This window comes from Carassius carassius, chromosome 50, assembly GCF_963082965.1.
Source record: "Carassius carassius chromosome 50, fCarCar2.1, whole genome shotgun sequence".
In the NCBI taxonomy this organism is placed as follows: domain Eukaryota; kingdom Metazoa; phylum Chordata; class Actinopteri; order Cypriniformes; family Cyprinidae; genus Carassius; species Carassius carassius.
This window is the reverse complement of record NC_081804.1, coordinates 4,438,972-4,454,441: the sequence shown is the minus strand read 5'-3', so window position 1 is coordinate 4,454,441 and position 15,470 is coordinate 4,438,972. Positions and strand designations below refer to the sequence as shown.

Sequence of the window (15,470 nt, the reverse complement as noted above, 5' to 3'; positions counted from 1 at the left end):
CATTTTACTGCCACTCTTCCCACTAATATTTCCTAAACCTGGTAAACCAGTGACGTATACATGATGTCATGCGCGATGTCATCAATTTGCGCCTAAATCTGATGGAAGGAGCTCAGCTGTCAAAATGTGTACTGTACACGTGGGTAAGTATTATTTACGTTACATTGTGCAGAATGTACACGCTTGCCAGTAATGATAGTGTCCAATCTTTTAATACGCGAGATTCATACTTGTCCAATATGAATGAACATAAGCATAAGCAAACTGAAATAATTACACAAAACAACGCTCACTTAGCAAAGATTTCGCTTCACAGGGAGCCAACAGTCACGCGCAACTCGGACAAGGACACACGGAAGATCAAGCCGAGCCACGGCGCGCAGATGTCGGACTGCAGGCAGAGAAGATCCGCTGCATGACCGGAGGAGGTGGACACTCGGCTCTCATCACTGGTAAGATGACCTATAACACTGCTGAAATAACAGATATTAATGAAAACACTCTGAAAGAACACGTCGATGGGATATGTGAAATAATCCTGAAACGTTTTTTTGTAATTGTTGACCTTTTACTTGTGAAACAGTGCTCTCTAGTGGACAAGTTGAAGTATTACAACAACATTTCTCCACCCAGAATCAGGTGACCTGCTGATGTGTGGACAGAACCACAAAGGTCAGTTAGGGCTCAGTCACACGACAGAGGTCATAACCTTTCAACTCTGCCCTCTGCCTGGGTGTACAAGAGTTCAGCAGGTGTCCTGTGGATGGGACTTCTCTGTTATCCTCACTGGTGAGTGATGGTCATCAGATTTATACTCTGGATTAAATTCAGATTATTGAGAGCCTTTTGCAGACATCAGTTATTTTTGAGAGGTCTTGTTAAGAATTTGCTCTATGGAAACGTCCTCTCATTGATATCTGAACTGTGTCTGTCAGGTGACGACGGCCAGGTCTGGGCGTGCGGCTCCAATGCGTTTGGACAGTTGGGCGTCTCGCCAAGAATAACACACTCAGCAGAATTTTTACACGTGAAAGTGAGAAATGAGAATAAATGAGACTCTAGCATTATAGTTGTAAGTGTTAGTGTGAAATAATATTATGCTTTTTCTGATTGCAGACCCTGAATGAGCCGGTAACCAGTGTGGCTGCAGGGCTTAGACACACATTAACAAGTACAGGTATTAAATATAAAGAAATAAAAATATCAGAATGTATCAAATTTGTTTTAGGTTTCATTTTATAATTAACATGACATTTTTCTAATTATTAGGATGTTTATAAAATACTGAGCGTAAATATAGATTTTTATATCACATATGTATATTAACTTTCTTATTTAATAGTATAATTTAATTATTAAAATAATAATAATTTCAATATCACAATATTTAAATAGGCGTATTTTTGTTTTAAATATTGAAAATAAAGATTTTTAAATCGCATATAAGACATAATATTACATTTAACAGTTTAATTTTAGATTTTTTTTATAAATAGCATAATTATAATAATATTAAATTAATTTTATTAATTATTCTAATTGGATATTAAATAAATTAATTTAAGTGTTATTGTTTAGATATTGAAAACATATATCAAATATAAAAAATGTTCCATTCAATATTATATATCTATATTTATTTTATTTTAAAATTTAATTTAATAATTTGTAATAACATGTACACATATTACATATGAAGATGCAATTTAATTATATATATATATACACAATACAATATATATATTATATATATATATATATATATATATGTGTGTGTGTGTGTGTGTGTGTGTGTATATTTATTTTAAATATCGAAAATCTAGGTTTTATTTCAAGTATAATTAAAATATTTTATATTGTTATCATTTCATATTTTTATTATGATTTAAATATCGTTACCTTAAATTTTGTGGGTTTTTTTTACATTTTAAATCTGTTTTAATATTATACATTGATTTAAACATATATACAGATATAGTTGTAAAAGAGGTCAAAATGATGTAATGTATTTGTAATAGTGTAATTGAATGTGAAATCATGTGTGATTCTGTATGCATGTGTGTGTGTGTAAAGCATCAGGTTGTGTTTATCAATGGGGAACTGGTCTGTCGAGTCACGCTAAGAGAATGTTAAATCCTCAACCTGTTCCTGCACATCTGTCCTCTAAGGAGCCTTGCATTGTCCCGGGTAACACTCACACACAGTTGTTCTCAAACCTAAATCAGCCTCAATGTCTGTTAAATGAGAAATGTATTTAATTTAGTAGTTATTTATTGCACTTGTTCTGACTTTCTCATCTGCAGGGTTTGATCATGTGACCTCACAGAAGGTTGTTGCAGGCTCCACCCACTGCATTTGTTTGACAGGTGAAAATACTTTTCAAAATGATTTTGTCTTCTACCTCTTGATTGGTAAGGATCTTGGAGTTACACTGAAGCATTTGAATCCCGTATTTCTACAGTCGAAGGTGACGTGTTCCTCTGGGGAAGTAATAAACATGGTCAGCTGGTCAGCGAGAGCCTATTCCTGCCCCTTCCTGTGGCTTTGGATCGATCTCTGCTGCAGGGTGAGAGAGTGATTGACATTCACAGCGGCTGGACGCATCTTGTCGCAGTAACAGGTGAGTGATACTACACACTTACACACATCTTTCATTAAAAAAAAATTCTGGTGATACGGTTAACGATATATAATCTATTCACAGAGAGTGGGCGGGTCTTTACATGGGGCAGATCTAATTACGGACAGCTAGGACAGACCAATCTGAGTACAGAAAAAGAGTCTGACACTGCAACAAGCTCTGGCCGAAGTATAAGCCGCCCCATCAAGGTTAAAGCTTTATTTGGAGCGACACAGGTATGTGTTATGTATATAAACGCATTATGATAAAAGACACTAATATAAAAAAAATAATAATAATTATCACATAAATATGGAAACACATTTCTGCCACATAAGAAAAAAAATTGTGCTTTGGTAAATTTTAAATATGAAATTAAAATGATGCGATACAAAATCAAAATTATGACAGTCGAAATTATGAGATAAAAAAAATTAATTTTGAGATGTTTTTTTGTATCATTATCATAAAATAAAAGTCAAAATGATGACAAACTAAGTCATGCGTATGAGATAAAGTCACAGTTATGACATACTTTTTTGTTTGTGGTGCAAATGGGCTTCCATACATGAATGACTCTTCATCAACTGTATTTTTATGCTTATGGCATACATTTTTGCAGAATTCAGCTGATGTGTGGTCACATGTACACATAGATCATTACAGTGGATTTGAACACAGCTTATCCGATCAGAATTTAGAGCACAACTATCCATAAATACATTTATTGCAAAGATAACATCAGAACTCATTATTCTGAACATCAGAATAATGTTTGTTTCCTAAAGGCAGGAGAGTGCAGTATGTATTGTCTTCCAGCAGGGGGCGAGGATACTCTGTACATTCCCATGATGCTTTTCTCATCCTGCCCAGAGACACAGCGCTGATTTAAATTGAAGGTCATCACTTACCTTAGAGAATGCAGCATCTGTGGGCATATTTTTTGAAGAGAATGACTCAACGACATAGTATTTTATACTCAATCTCAGGTTTTACCTGCTTCGTGTGTCACCGAATCTTAAAAATAAAGAACAGCCTTTAGATATTGTGAGCAAGAGGAAAGCGACCCGTCTCTGTTTATGTTGATAAGAGGAAATGAGGTCGTACAGTGGATGGTATCCTCTATAACACCTCAAAAGGGAGGGAGGGGAGAAAGTGTAGCAGCGTCATACTATAGTTTTGTGTGACAAATCAGTGGTGTTATCATTATTTTATTTCTTTAGGTTAATTGTAACAAAGCTGAAATAAAAAATAGATATATTTAAACAATTTAAATCAGCTAATTAAAGGGATAGTTCACCCAAAAATGAAGATTCCCCCATGGTTTACTCAACTTTTTCTTTTTTTTTTCAAATTCTTTTTTTTTTTCTTCTTTATTTACATTTTCCTGGACTCCTTTTTAATAGTTAAATTATTAATCAAAAAAAGCATGTCTTTTTGGCATGACTTAAAATAATGAAATTTCAATCTAACATCGATTTATTAAAAGTTGAACAAAAATCGCTTGTTTAGGGCCCTATGAAATGTTTTATGTTTTTTCAAATTATGTTTAGAATTGTTACCAAATTCTGTTTAAACATGTCTAATTATTTGAATGCATTAAAGCAACTTAATTTATTCTAACTTTGCCCTTTTTTCAGTAATTCTGTTTTGTGTATTTACATTTTTGAAAACATGAAACATTAATTGAATTGATCTTTTAATTAATGAAACTTTTTGGTGAAACACAATACTGTGGGCTCAAAAAATGTTTTGGTATTCTCATAATATATTAATTTATGTGTATATTCATGTGTGACTGCATCATATAATAACTATTAATTAATAATATTGATAGTTCATCGTCTAGCTGACTACGTCTTGTATTATTATTATTTTTTTTTATTTTTTCTAAAATCCTGTCAAACGTGCACAAACTACTAGCTACTACTAAAAATTGTAGAAACATAATTTTCTGTAAAGTTGCTTTGTAACGATTTGTATTGTAAAAAGCGCTATACAAATAAACTTGAATTGAAATTGAATTGAATTTAATATCACCTCATTTTCCAGCGATTCTCAAAAGATTCCGAGCCTGCTGTGCTCTGATTGGTCACATAGCCTAGTCTGTTCTGATTGGTCTACAGCATACAACACGGGTCGGAAACGATACGCCTATTTCAATAATTCTGTATTTTGAACGCACTATAGAAAATAAAAAAATATCTATTAATTATCATAATTACAAGTTGTGATTCAGTGGAGCAGCTGCTCCAAATAAACAGGATACTGATCCATCTTTCAACAGCAAACGTTTTACTGCGTTGATCTCCCTGAGATTAAAGGAGCAGTCGTGTGTAGAATGACGTGTTTGTGGGCGGGGTCAAGTTGTTTGTGGCCAACCAACGTAGAACATAGCTGGGAATTATGCAAATGTGTTACCCAGTGACATGTAGCCATCACGGAAGTGGGATTCGAATTACTAACAAAATGTTTCAGCTGTTCAAAGCCCATTATTAATTTTGGGAGATAGTAACTTTATTTATCATGCACTTTGAGCTTTACAGTTTTGCAGATCATTTACATTCACATAAAGCTACACTACACACTGTATGAAAGGCAGAAGTATTTCGAATGAGTTAAACCTGTATCCCGTTTTCTGGGTAACATTGAGAATATCACTATATATTGTTGCAACACCTCCGCCACGACCAGTCTGACGGGGCTCATGCTTATAACAGTAGTTTGGTGGAGTCGACTCATTTAGACCAAAATAATCATTTGGTTTTAGCCAGGTTTCAGTCAAGCAGAGTACATCAAAACTATTATCTGTGATCATTTCATTTACAATAACTTTAAAGATTGTTTTTGTTCATTTACTTTACATGTTTCTGGTTTAATCACGATAAGATTTTTTCTAGATCCTACATTAAATTTATATTTTGACCTCACTTTACGGGGAACAGACACAGTCTTAATAGATTGTACAGCGCAAGTACCTTTATCATTTAAGCGGGTGGAACAAAAGACATCATAATAGTTATTTGAGAATTGTCTTCCTAGTCACATGGAGCGAAGTGTCCTGGAGATGTTGTCAGAGAGCAGCTCCGCTCCGACTCTGCTGGAGTGCAAGCCATCAGCGCGAAACAGCCTAGGACGCTCCCAGAAAAGATTCCAGTTAACAAATAGCAGTTTCTGTTCTCTACACCATGACAACGATGAGGCTGCTGAAGTCCCTCTTCAGCGTCTCCGTCTGCCGCAGCGTGGTGTCGTTTACCCCGGCGTGAAGCACGACCGCTCTGGGGCTCTCTTCGGCCTTCAGGATCGCGGGTATCTGCGCAGAAACATCGAGAACACGAGCACCAGGGAAACAATGAGTGTGCACTTTACCTTCGGCTAACGTAGCACGGACGTGTCGGACGATGGAGTCTCTGATGATCACAGCGTCGCATCCCATCTTTCCGAGGGGGAGCGAAGCGGTTCCATGTGGAGATCTCGAAGACCGGAGTGGGAGAAATTGTCGCCCGGGGCCTGGCTCGCGTCCTCCGCTGTGGATGCACCCAGGGTCCGTGGTGTCCCGGCGCCGGAGTGAAGGACATCTGGGAAGATCGCGTCCTGGGTGCACCGGGCCTGTGCAGACAAAAACACGAGTAGATGTGGTGGGACTTTTAACAGCATGCTGTATACTTACACCGGACTTGTGAGCGTCAGCCCGGGATGATTCCATCGCGGCTCTCTGCTCTCTCAGCTGGGCCTGCCTCACCTCCAGGTCGCGAATCTGCTTCCCCACGGCCTCGAGCTCGAGCTGCATTCGAACGTGTCCTCACCTGCAATCAAAGGTAGACATTCATCCGCCATTAAAGCAAATAACAGTGAGTACAGCAGTGGTAATGTGTGTGAATAGAGTATTAGCAATGTAAGCGCAGTTAGCAGCAACCACGCCGCTGATGCTAACGGGCTAAAAGCTAATAGCGGACCCAGGAGCTCAAAATAAAACTAGTAGTGATAAACGAGGCGCTCTGATTGTTTTTGTTGTAGAATACAATAGAGGATATATTCACACGTTATATAAACGGAAATTATGGTGTATAAAATTGATTTTTAAGATAAAAATAGTCGATAAAAAGAATATAGTGACGGAGCTCAAACGCAGTTCGGGCGCCAACAACAAACTGTAGTCCCTTCCAGAGTAAACTCAAAGACAGAGCAAAGATAGAAAGGCATCTTTAGTTTTAAGTTTATAGATATTTGGTCATGAAACAAGAGAAGTTTCAGGCTGCCATTTCCCATGATGCATTGGTATAATTTCCACTAATATGAGCGTGTCTGTGTGGACGGCATCCTGCCAGCTCCGGCAGAGAACATTAGCGATGTGTTTTTGTCCACTAGCAGCCCATTTCCTCTGTATAACAAGCTCTGATCACCAAACATTAATAAACCAACCAGAGACGCCCGGTCACCCACTCACATCCTCACGGGTCGTCATGGTAACGGACATATGACTCCAGCATCAGTGTGTTTGTGCTATTTTTGAGTGCAGTAAGCATCTCTGCACGGCTGGATGTGTAAATCACCCCTCCCCAGCCCCAAACCACTGTACACCTCAGTCCTCGTAACTGCTTCCCAGCAGGGCATGCTCGATTACAGGAGAGAGTGTGTGATGTGTGTGTTTGTGTGTGTGAGGGTCAGACTGAGGTCTGTCTGGGATTATTGTGTCTGGACTGTAATTTCTCACAAATTTCTCTCCCTCTGTTTTTTTTTTTTTTGGCAGATTGCATGCGGATCTGAACACAACCTAGCTCTTGTGGGTGAGTACAGTAGACCAGTACAGTACATTTGGATACTTGGATTTCTTTTTTTTTTTACATTTAAGCACATTTTGTACCCAAAATTTCCTCATTCATTACCATAATGTATATAATACTATATTATATCTATATACATTCTATTGACCTTGCTTGCATGCATTCTATTCTATATTAAATATAAAAGTGAAAGTGACGTGACATTCAGCCAAATATGGTGACCCATACTCAGAATTTGTGCTCTGCATTTAACTCATCCGAAGTGCACACACACAGAGCAGTGAACACACACACACACACACACACACACACACACTGTGAACACACACCCAGAGCAGTGGGCAGCCATTTATGCTGCGGCGCCCGGGGAGCAGTTGGGGGTTCGGTGCCTTGCTCAAGGGCACCTAAGTCGTGGTATTGAAGGTGGAGAGAGAACTGTACATGCACTCCCCCCACCCACAATTCCTGCCAGCTCGAGACTCGAACTCACCACCTTTCGATTGCGAGTCCGACTCTCTAACCATTAGGCCACAACTTCCCTATATATATCTATATATACATTTTTAAATAGTTTTTATTTTTTTATCATGGTAATGCAATATTTGTTGTTGTCGTGTGTGTGTGTGTGTGTGTGTGTGTGTGTGTGTGTGTGTGTGTGTGTGTGTGTGTGTGTGTGTGTAAAAACCTCTTACACTAGCTTGCTCTATTCTTTTATTCTATCTGTTTTCTTTTTATTTATTATATTATTTAAAAGCCCATGCTACGTGTACTGTGTTAACCTAACTGAAACTTGTTGCAGCACTTATATATCATTGCTCTTTTTGTTTTTTTTGATTGCTTCCACTGTCCTCATCTGTAAGTCGCTTTGGATAAAAGTGTCTGCTAAATGAACAAATGTAAATGTAAATGTTATGAATGTTTTCAGTATCTAGTCTCCATGGCAACAGCTGTGGTCTTCATGTATCTAATATCCCATTACAATCATTGGAAAGAAACCTGTCAAGGCCTCCGTCACACACACTTTGAAATGAATACTGGAAGTCAATCACTGCCGCCCATCAATGTCAATCACAGATACATCAGGGCTTTTCTGGGTTCAGGTGAATCTCACATATTTCACCAAAAATGTAAGGTTTTTATTTTTTTATTTTTCTTTAACAAAAAATTTATGAATTTTTTTCAATAATATATTAATGTAATAAAGCTGAATGTTTTTCTTTTTTTATGTTTGTCATCATCCTTGATGAGGTTGAAAAAAAACATATTTATGTAGCATAAATTTTCAATTTTCAAATATTTCATTTTTAATAGGCTCTAATTACAACAGTAAATCATTTTTGTAGTTAATATATATTTTTTTTAAATGTATGAAAAATGTAATATGTAATTTTTTATGTTTTCAAAAAAACTATTAATCACACAAGCATCCATATTCCACAACATGGCCGTTTTATTGCATTTAGAGCTCAAGAGATTGTTTTTAAAAATTTTATTAACTAAAAATTCTAAATATTCAAAACTCTTGACCGGTAGTGTATGTGCTCAGTTGTCATTAAAATAATTTTTTATTTTTACCTTTTGATTTTGGGATGAAATATGACCCAGGCATTTTCTTTCCATGTTTCCTGACACTGTTGCCATGGCAATAATTCTACAGTATCTTTAGGTGTAAAGTAGCTTATTATGGGATGTGACTGCTCTGACATTGAGCCTGGGAGAGAAAAAGACATGATTAAAGTAAGTCAGTCAGTCACCTGCCTGATGGCCAAAATGAACGCTTAGTCCAGCTCTGGCTTCTCTACTGTTGAGAGTTGAACGTCTGGATTTCAGTAATAGGACAGTTTCAGCACCTCGTCTTCAGCTTTAGGACAGATGAGTATCTGGAGTAATTAAGCTGCCGGCTTCGTGCTGTGATCTTTACTGCTATCATAAAAGGAGGATGGAAATTAGCCCTTGTGCCTTTGTGTAAGGGCATCAGAGGGAAATGAGACATCACTGCAAATGCATATGAAGTTATTAATATAGAAGCTATTTCTATTGCTGTCAATCTGTACATTGTCCTGCTTGGACTGAGAGAGAGAGAGCGAGAGAGAGAGAGAGAGGGAAAACGGCCACATCTAATTGCATTCCCTGTTTGTTTCTGAGCTTTAAAACTGCCCTCTTGCTGTCTTTGCATCACATTACTGATATTATCCACAGTAATGTCATATCATATCATACACAGTAATGTCATATCATATCATACACATTAATGTCATATTTCATCCCAAAATCAAAATAAATTTTACATAAAGAAAACAAAGCCTTATAGCACATTTTGCCCCTAATTTCGAATATATATATATATATATATATATATACATACACACACACACACATATGTATACACATACATATGCAAAATGTGCTTTTATTGAAATAGTGACACATTTACATTGAAGTTATACAATTTGATGTTTAATATTTATATCTATATATCTATATTTTTTTTTAAATATACAATTATATTATAAATATTTTTCAGATTTTCAAGTATATATATATATATATATAGGTTATTTGTTATTTATATATATATATATATATATAGTCACCTTTATTTATATAGCGCTTTAAACAAAATACATTGCGTCAAAGCAACTGAACAACATTCATTAGGAAAACAGTGTGTCAATAATGCAAAATGATTGTTAAAGGCAGTTCATCATTGAATTCAGTGATGTCATCTCTGTTCAGTTAATTAGTGTCTGTGCATTTATTTGCAATCAAGTCAACGATATCGCTGTAGATGAAGTGACCCCAACTAAGCAAGCCAGAGGCGACAGCGGCAAGGAACCGAAACTCCATCGGTGACAGAATGGAGAAAAAAACCTTGGGAGAAACCAGGCTCAGTTGGGACAAATACTGCTATATATATATATTATAGGTGAAATACGATCCACACATTTCTATTCCCATAACTCCAAATCAACACTGTGACTCTCCGAGTGCATGTTTATCTTTTTCTCCCTAAATTGTGTTAAATGTGGAAGCAATCCCAATTCATTAGCTAGGACGATAACCAAGATTTGATAACCCTAATTACCTTGAAAAGAAGTATTTGTGATTATTAAAGAAGTATTGGTTTCTCTGGGATCTTGAGGTTTTTTCTTTTGTTGCTTTGTGTGATGCCCCCTCGAGATGATGGCACGGAATCATGATGTCTTAGGCACAACACAGCAAAGGAATAACATCCCAGCATGCCTTGGGAATCACATAGCATTCTCTAATTCTCTAATAATCTTCAACAATGTCTTTTTTCATTATGTCTCTTGTCTAGATTAGCATGCTGTCTATATGTTCCTGTGGTCTGTTAAGTCTGTTGCCTTGAACAATTTTGCTGTGCATCATTGACTGAACACCGTAGAGCTCTTTTGTGAACATCACAAAGACGGTGATTCACTAAACGACTTTTTTGTCCTTTTTATGTAAACAATACCATTTTTATGCACTTTCATTTTCGGTAAACATTTTTTTTTTGTATTTAACTAATAATTTTGCATAATTGTTGTATGCTTACAGATGATAAAACAATGAATTTGTAAAGGATGCATGTGTTAAAGTTAACAGAACAGGCTGTTGGAGTGAATGTAGGCGACAAAATCAGTTACCCTTGAGAAAGCATGCTCGCTCCTGGTTGCCGTGGCGACAGGACCTGTTATGTAACCCTGTTGTCGTGGCACATGCTTTCATGGTGATGCAAGCTTGACCACACCCACCAGCTGGACATGTTAGAGGTGTTCAAGTCCAAGACATCTCTGTCAGACTGATTCAGCAGTGTGATGTGTGTACTAGCGACCTGTGTCGTGCCACCTTTTTCATGCACAACAGTCATTTTTATTGACCCTGTGACATTTTATTTAGATATTTTAATGTGTAGGTACTTTTAGCAAAAATTACTTTTACATTTCAGTATCTTCACTGAGAATCAAACCCATGACCCTGGTGTTGCAAGCACCATTCTCCATCAGTTGAGCAAATAATCCCAAAAGAGTATTTGTCTTTCTGACTTTTTAATTTTTTCAACATTTTTATCAAATGTATACTTTTATATTTGATGTGTATATCATAAAATAAAACCTAATAAAAAATAATTATATATATATATATATATATATATATATATATATATGAATGAATTTAAATACATATAAATAAAAAATATAATTAAGACATATAAATATATAAAATATATATATATATATATATATATATATATATATATATATATATATATATATATAAAATTTATAACAAAAAACGTAATGATCAAATAACACATATCTATCTGTTATTTAAATTAAGAGGTCTTTTTTTTTTTTTTACTTTTCTTTAAAATGTATGATTTTATCATTAATGATTGTAAAAAATAAAATCTCTAACCTCTGTTGTGAATCAGGTGGTTACATTTGTCATGGACTATATTTCCCTGTCTCTCTTTAGGGGGTCGGATCTTCTCGTGGGGCTGGAATGAACACGGAATGTGTGGAGACGGTTCCCTTTTTGATGTCACACAACCACGGCCAATACCCCATGTCAGAGACGCTACCGCTCTTCTGATTGGCTGTGGATCAGGACATTCAATGGCACTATGCAGTTTGAAGAGCAATGAGGATTCAGCAAGCTGAACAGGTTTGAGCGTTTGGCTCTCAGTCTGTGACAAGGACAGTTTGCTTATGTTACGGTTTTAATGAATTATTCAGAAAGACTCATTTGAGCCTTTAAAGGACAGATTTTCCATCAAAGTCTAAGAAATGCAAATACTACCCACAGATGCACACCTTATTGGGAAGCGAAAAAAGAACACTGAGTCTACTTGCAGCTTCATGCAAATATTCATTACTTAAATGAGATTTATTTTAGAGGCATATTCTAAATTTTAAAACACTGAATGTTAACGTTTAGCTGATATATTGGTCATTTAGGAATAGTAGAAATAAAAATTGTCACTCTCATGTTGTTATATGGCTTTTTTTTCTCCCAGGGCATTCACTGATGTATCTGGGATTGTACATTCACTGGTGCATTTGCAACCACTGAAAAAGACTGGAATTCAATGAGAAAACATAAATTCAATTAGATTCACGTTCACTGGATGAGTTTAACAGTTCACTGCTGATATGGCCATTCATGCTTCCTTCACAGTGTCAGACGTCAAGGATAGTTTCCTCTGACCTTTTACCTGACAGTGACAGAGAATACTCTTAAATAACCTTCACTGTAGAGCCATTAACTGAAACAGATTTACCGTTTTGAAGTGATCTGTCTGAAAGCACTCAATCTCCCAGGAAACCCTGTAATGGGGAAATCATTTGAACGCAAAGTGATAATCTACCAAAGACTGGGAAGGGGGCAGGTTTAAAAAAGTGATTTTTCAAAACTATTTACAACAGGATCTGCATTTTCATGCATTTAAAAAAATTATTTTGATATAAGATACAATAAAAACAATCACTCATTTCCTTAAAAAAAAAAACCTTTATTTTCACAAGTTAACAAATTTGTGACAGCTTAAATCAACTTTTTGTCTGTCAAAAAATAACATGCACAATATACAGTAATATAGCCTGCTACCGGATTTTTGACCACGTCATCACTTGCTGTCTGTCAGAGACATAACATACCTAAAGCGCGGGACACACCAAGCTGACGTCAACCAACTAACGGCGACAAAAGTGGACTGTGTTGTCACCTCGTGTTGGCTTTCGTGTTGTCGTGTGTTCTGCGCCTGCGCGAGAGGATATACCTTTCCATACCTGTAGGTGGCAGTAGTTTGAATTGTCGTTCCAAAAAGGGAAACCGGAACTAGTACTGCACACAAATACGTAACAACAATACGTAAACCAGAGGTGGGTAGAGTACCCAAAAACTGTACTCAAGTAAAAGTAAAAGTACTTCTAGAAATATTTACTCAAGTAAAAGTAAAAGTACTAGTCTTGAATAGTTACTTGAGTAAGAGTAAAAGAGTATCGGATAAAAAATCTACTCAAGTAGTTAGTTACTAGTTACTTAGGGTCATATATACTGAGCCTATTTTTATTTAGATATATAGATAAAATGTATGTAATGTATGCCTGCGTGTATAAATGTATATATTTCATCAGCCTTTACTCCCAATTTATGTAATTTATTATAAAACCCTGTCTGTTTACTTAAGTAACAGATTTAGGTGTCATGCCATAACATTTTTTTAATACGACTTACTTTATATTAAATGTGAATTTAACATTGAAAGTTAATGTGATATAAATATTGCTACTAATCTTTAATTGTTCAGAAAGAGAGCAAATAACATTTACATTATTAAAGATCATTTTCACTGCCAGTCAAGATTTCAATCACTCTCAGAAACTCCCATTAAAATCACTGAAACTGTTAACACTGTGAAATCAATATCTTAATTAAAGATTCGTACACACATCTGCACTTTGTTGTTTCTGACGAGAGAATTCGCCAGAAAGAGGTATTCAGTCAGCGAGCGAGTGAAGGAAGCACCGGCATTTTAGCGATGACTCATCTGAACGCCTCTGATTGGCCAATGCTTTAATAAGCTCAAAAGAATCATGTGTGATTGGTTATAATGCGCAGTGCTGTAAAAACGCATCTATCTCTGGCTCAGCGCCAGCAAGCGATCACAGATCTGAATTTAGCAGCTGGACTTGCTGAACGTACTCGCACCGGTGTGACTGTATTAAAATTAATAAAATCTTAATCGGCTATTTTTTGTCTTTTGGAAGCTGCATTCAACTTGACTCCCCTCTGTTATAAGCCACACACGTACAACAAACTAATGTCACAGTGGTATCGTGTACTGTAATCGAATGTAGCCCAAGTTATTACCTGTTAAACAGTAGACAGCACACGCGGTGTTCATCTAATAAGGATCTCCATCGCTAGCAAATAATAGCCTTTGCAGATTTGCTTTCAATTCAGTGCAGTTCCAGCGACGTTTTCAACGCTCTTTCTGTTCTTAAACATTACAACTCCGAGTGAACCACTTCAGATGCTCAGCGCGTGCGGCAGGGAACTGAACGACTCATTCAAACTGATTCATGAACCAATTCACTCGTTTGCCAATTGGTTTGATCAAGCCTTTGAACAGAATTGACTCAAAAGAATGAATCATTTGCGAATGGGCATCGCTCATTGCCCAGAGAAAAGTAGACGGCGCGTTTGGAATAAACTGAAGCATTTATAACATTTATTGCATTAAGATAAAGTAACGAGAGGAGCGTCGCCCACAGTAATGAAGTAAAAGTACAGATTTTCCCCCCAAAATTTACTCAAGTAAGAGTATAAAGTACCCATCTTTAAATATACTCCGAAAAGTATTAGTTACCCCAAAAAATTACTCAAGTAAATGTAACGAAGTAAATGTAACTTGTTACTACCCACCTCTGATGTAAACAATACATAAAGCACATTAGAATAAATTTTCTCTTTGCTCGTTGAGATTGGCCGGTGTTTTTTATAAAACGTAGTACTGTGTTAACGTGTTTTATGTAATGTTTTATAATTATTTTTGCATTTAATTAGTCAGATATGTATGTTCATGCAACTACTACTATTTTTGTATATGCACTGCCTTAAAACTAAGGTAGAAAAACCCACAAAACACACAGAATCTGTGTTAGTGCTTTTTATTATCACTATTTTGTTTTCATTGCTTTTTTTTATTCTTTCTTCAGAAAAAGACACAAAATTGCCTTAACAATATGTCAACTCAAACCATCAATGAAAACACCACTTGGTTTTAGATAACTATCCATACTATGCACTGCAATGTGCTGAAAAACACAAGGAACATCTCACAAAACAGCACAAACATTTGGGATGCAACCTTTTGCTAGAAAGTTTACTGTGTCCAAAAACTATGCAGTCATAAAGGCTGTGAACCTTTGGAGGTTTATTGATATATAGTTTTATTACATACTGATGTTTGTGCTCTGATGTGGTTGGGTCTTTGAACAGTCCAGCATATTGTATGGAAGTGACCCAACATGGGCATTTCCCATGATACAACTGGC

General features: G+C 36.2%; 1 protein-coding gene across 1 annotated transcript; it reads left to right on the top strand.

Annotated features, from left to right (window-relative positions):
- Positions 1-36: 36 nt before the first annotated feature.
- On the top strand, positions 37-12,374 carry sergef (secretion regulating guanine nucleotide exchange factor). Its single transcript, XM_059546479.1, has 11 exons — positions 37-143; positions 317-452; positions 634-789; positions 936-1,033; positions 1,117-1,177; positions 2,074-2,187; positions 2,304-2,366; positions 2,462-2,620; positions 2,705-2,856; positions 7,371-7,407; positions 11,887-12,374. Exons 1-11 carry the CDS (start codon positions 69-71, stop codon positions 12,069-12,071), a joined length of 1,236 nt encoding a protein of 411 aa, XP_059402462.1. The 5' UTR covers positions 37-68; the 3' UTR covers positions 12,072-12,374.
- Positions 12,375-15,470: the final 3,096 nt, after the last annotated feature.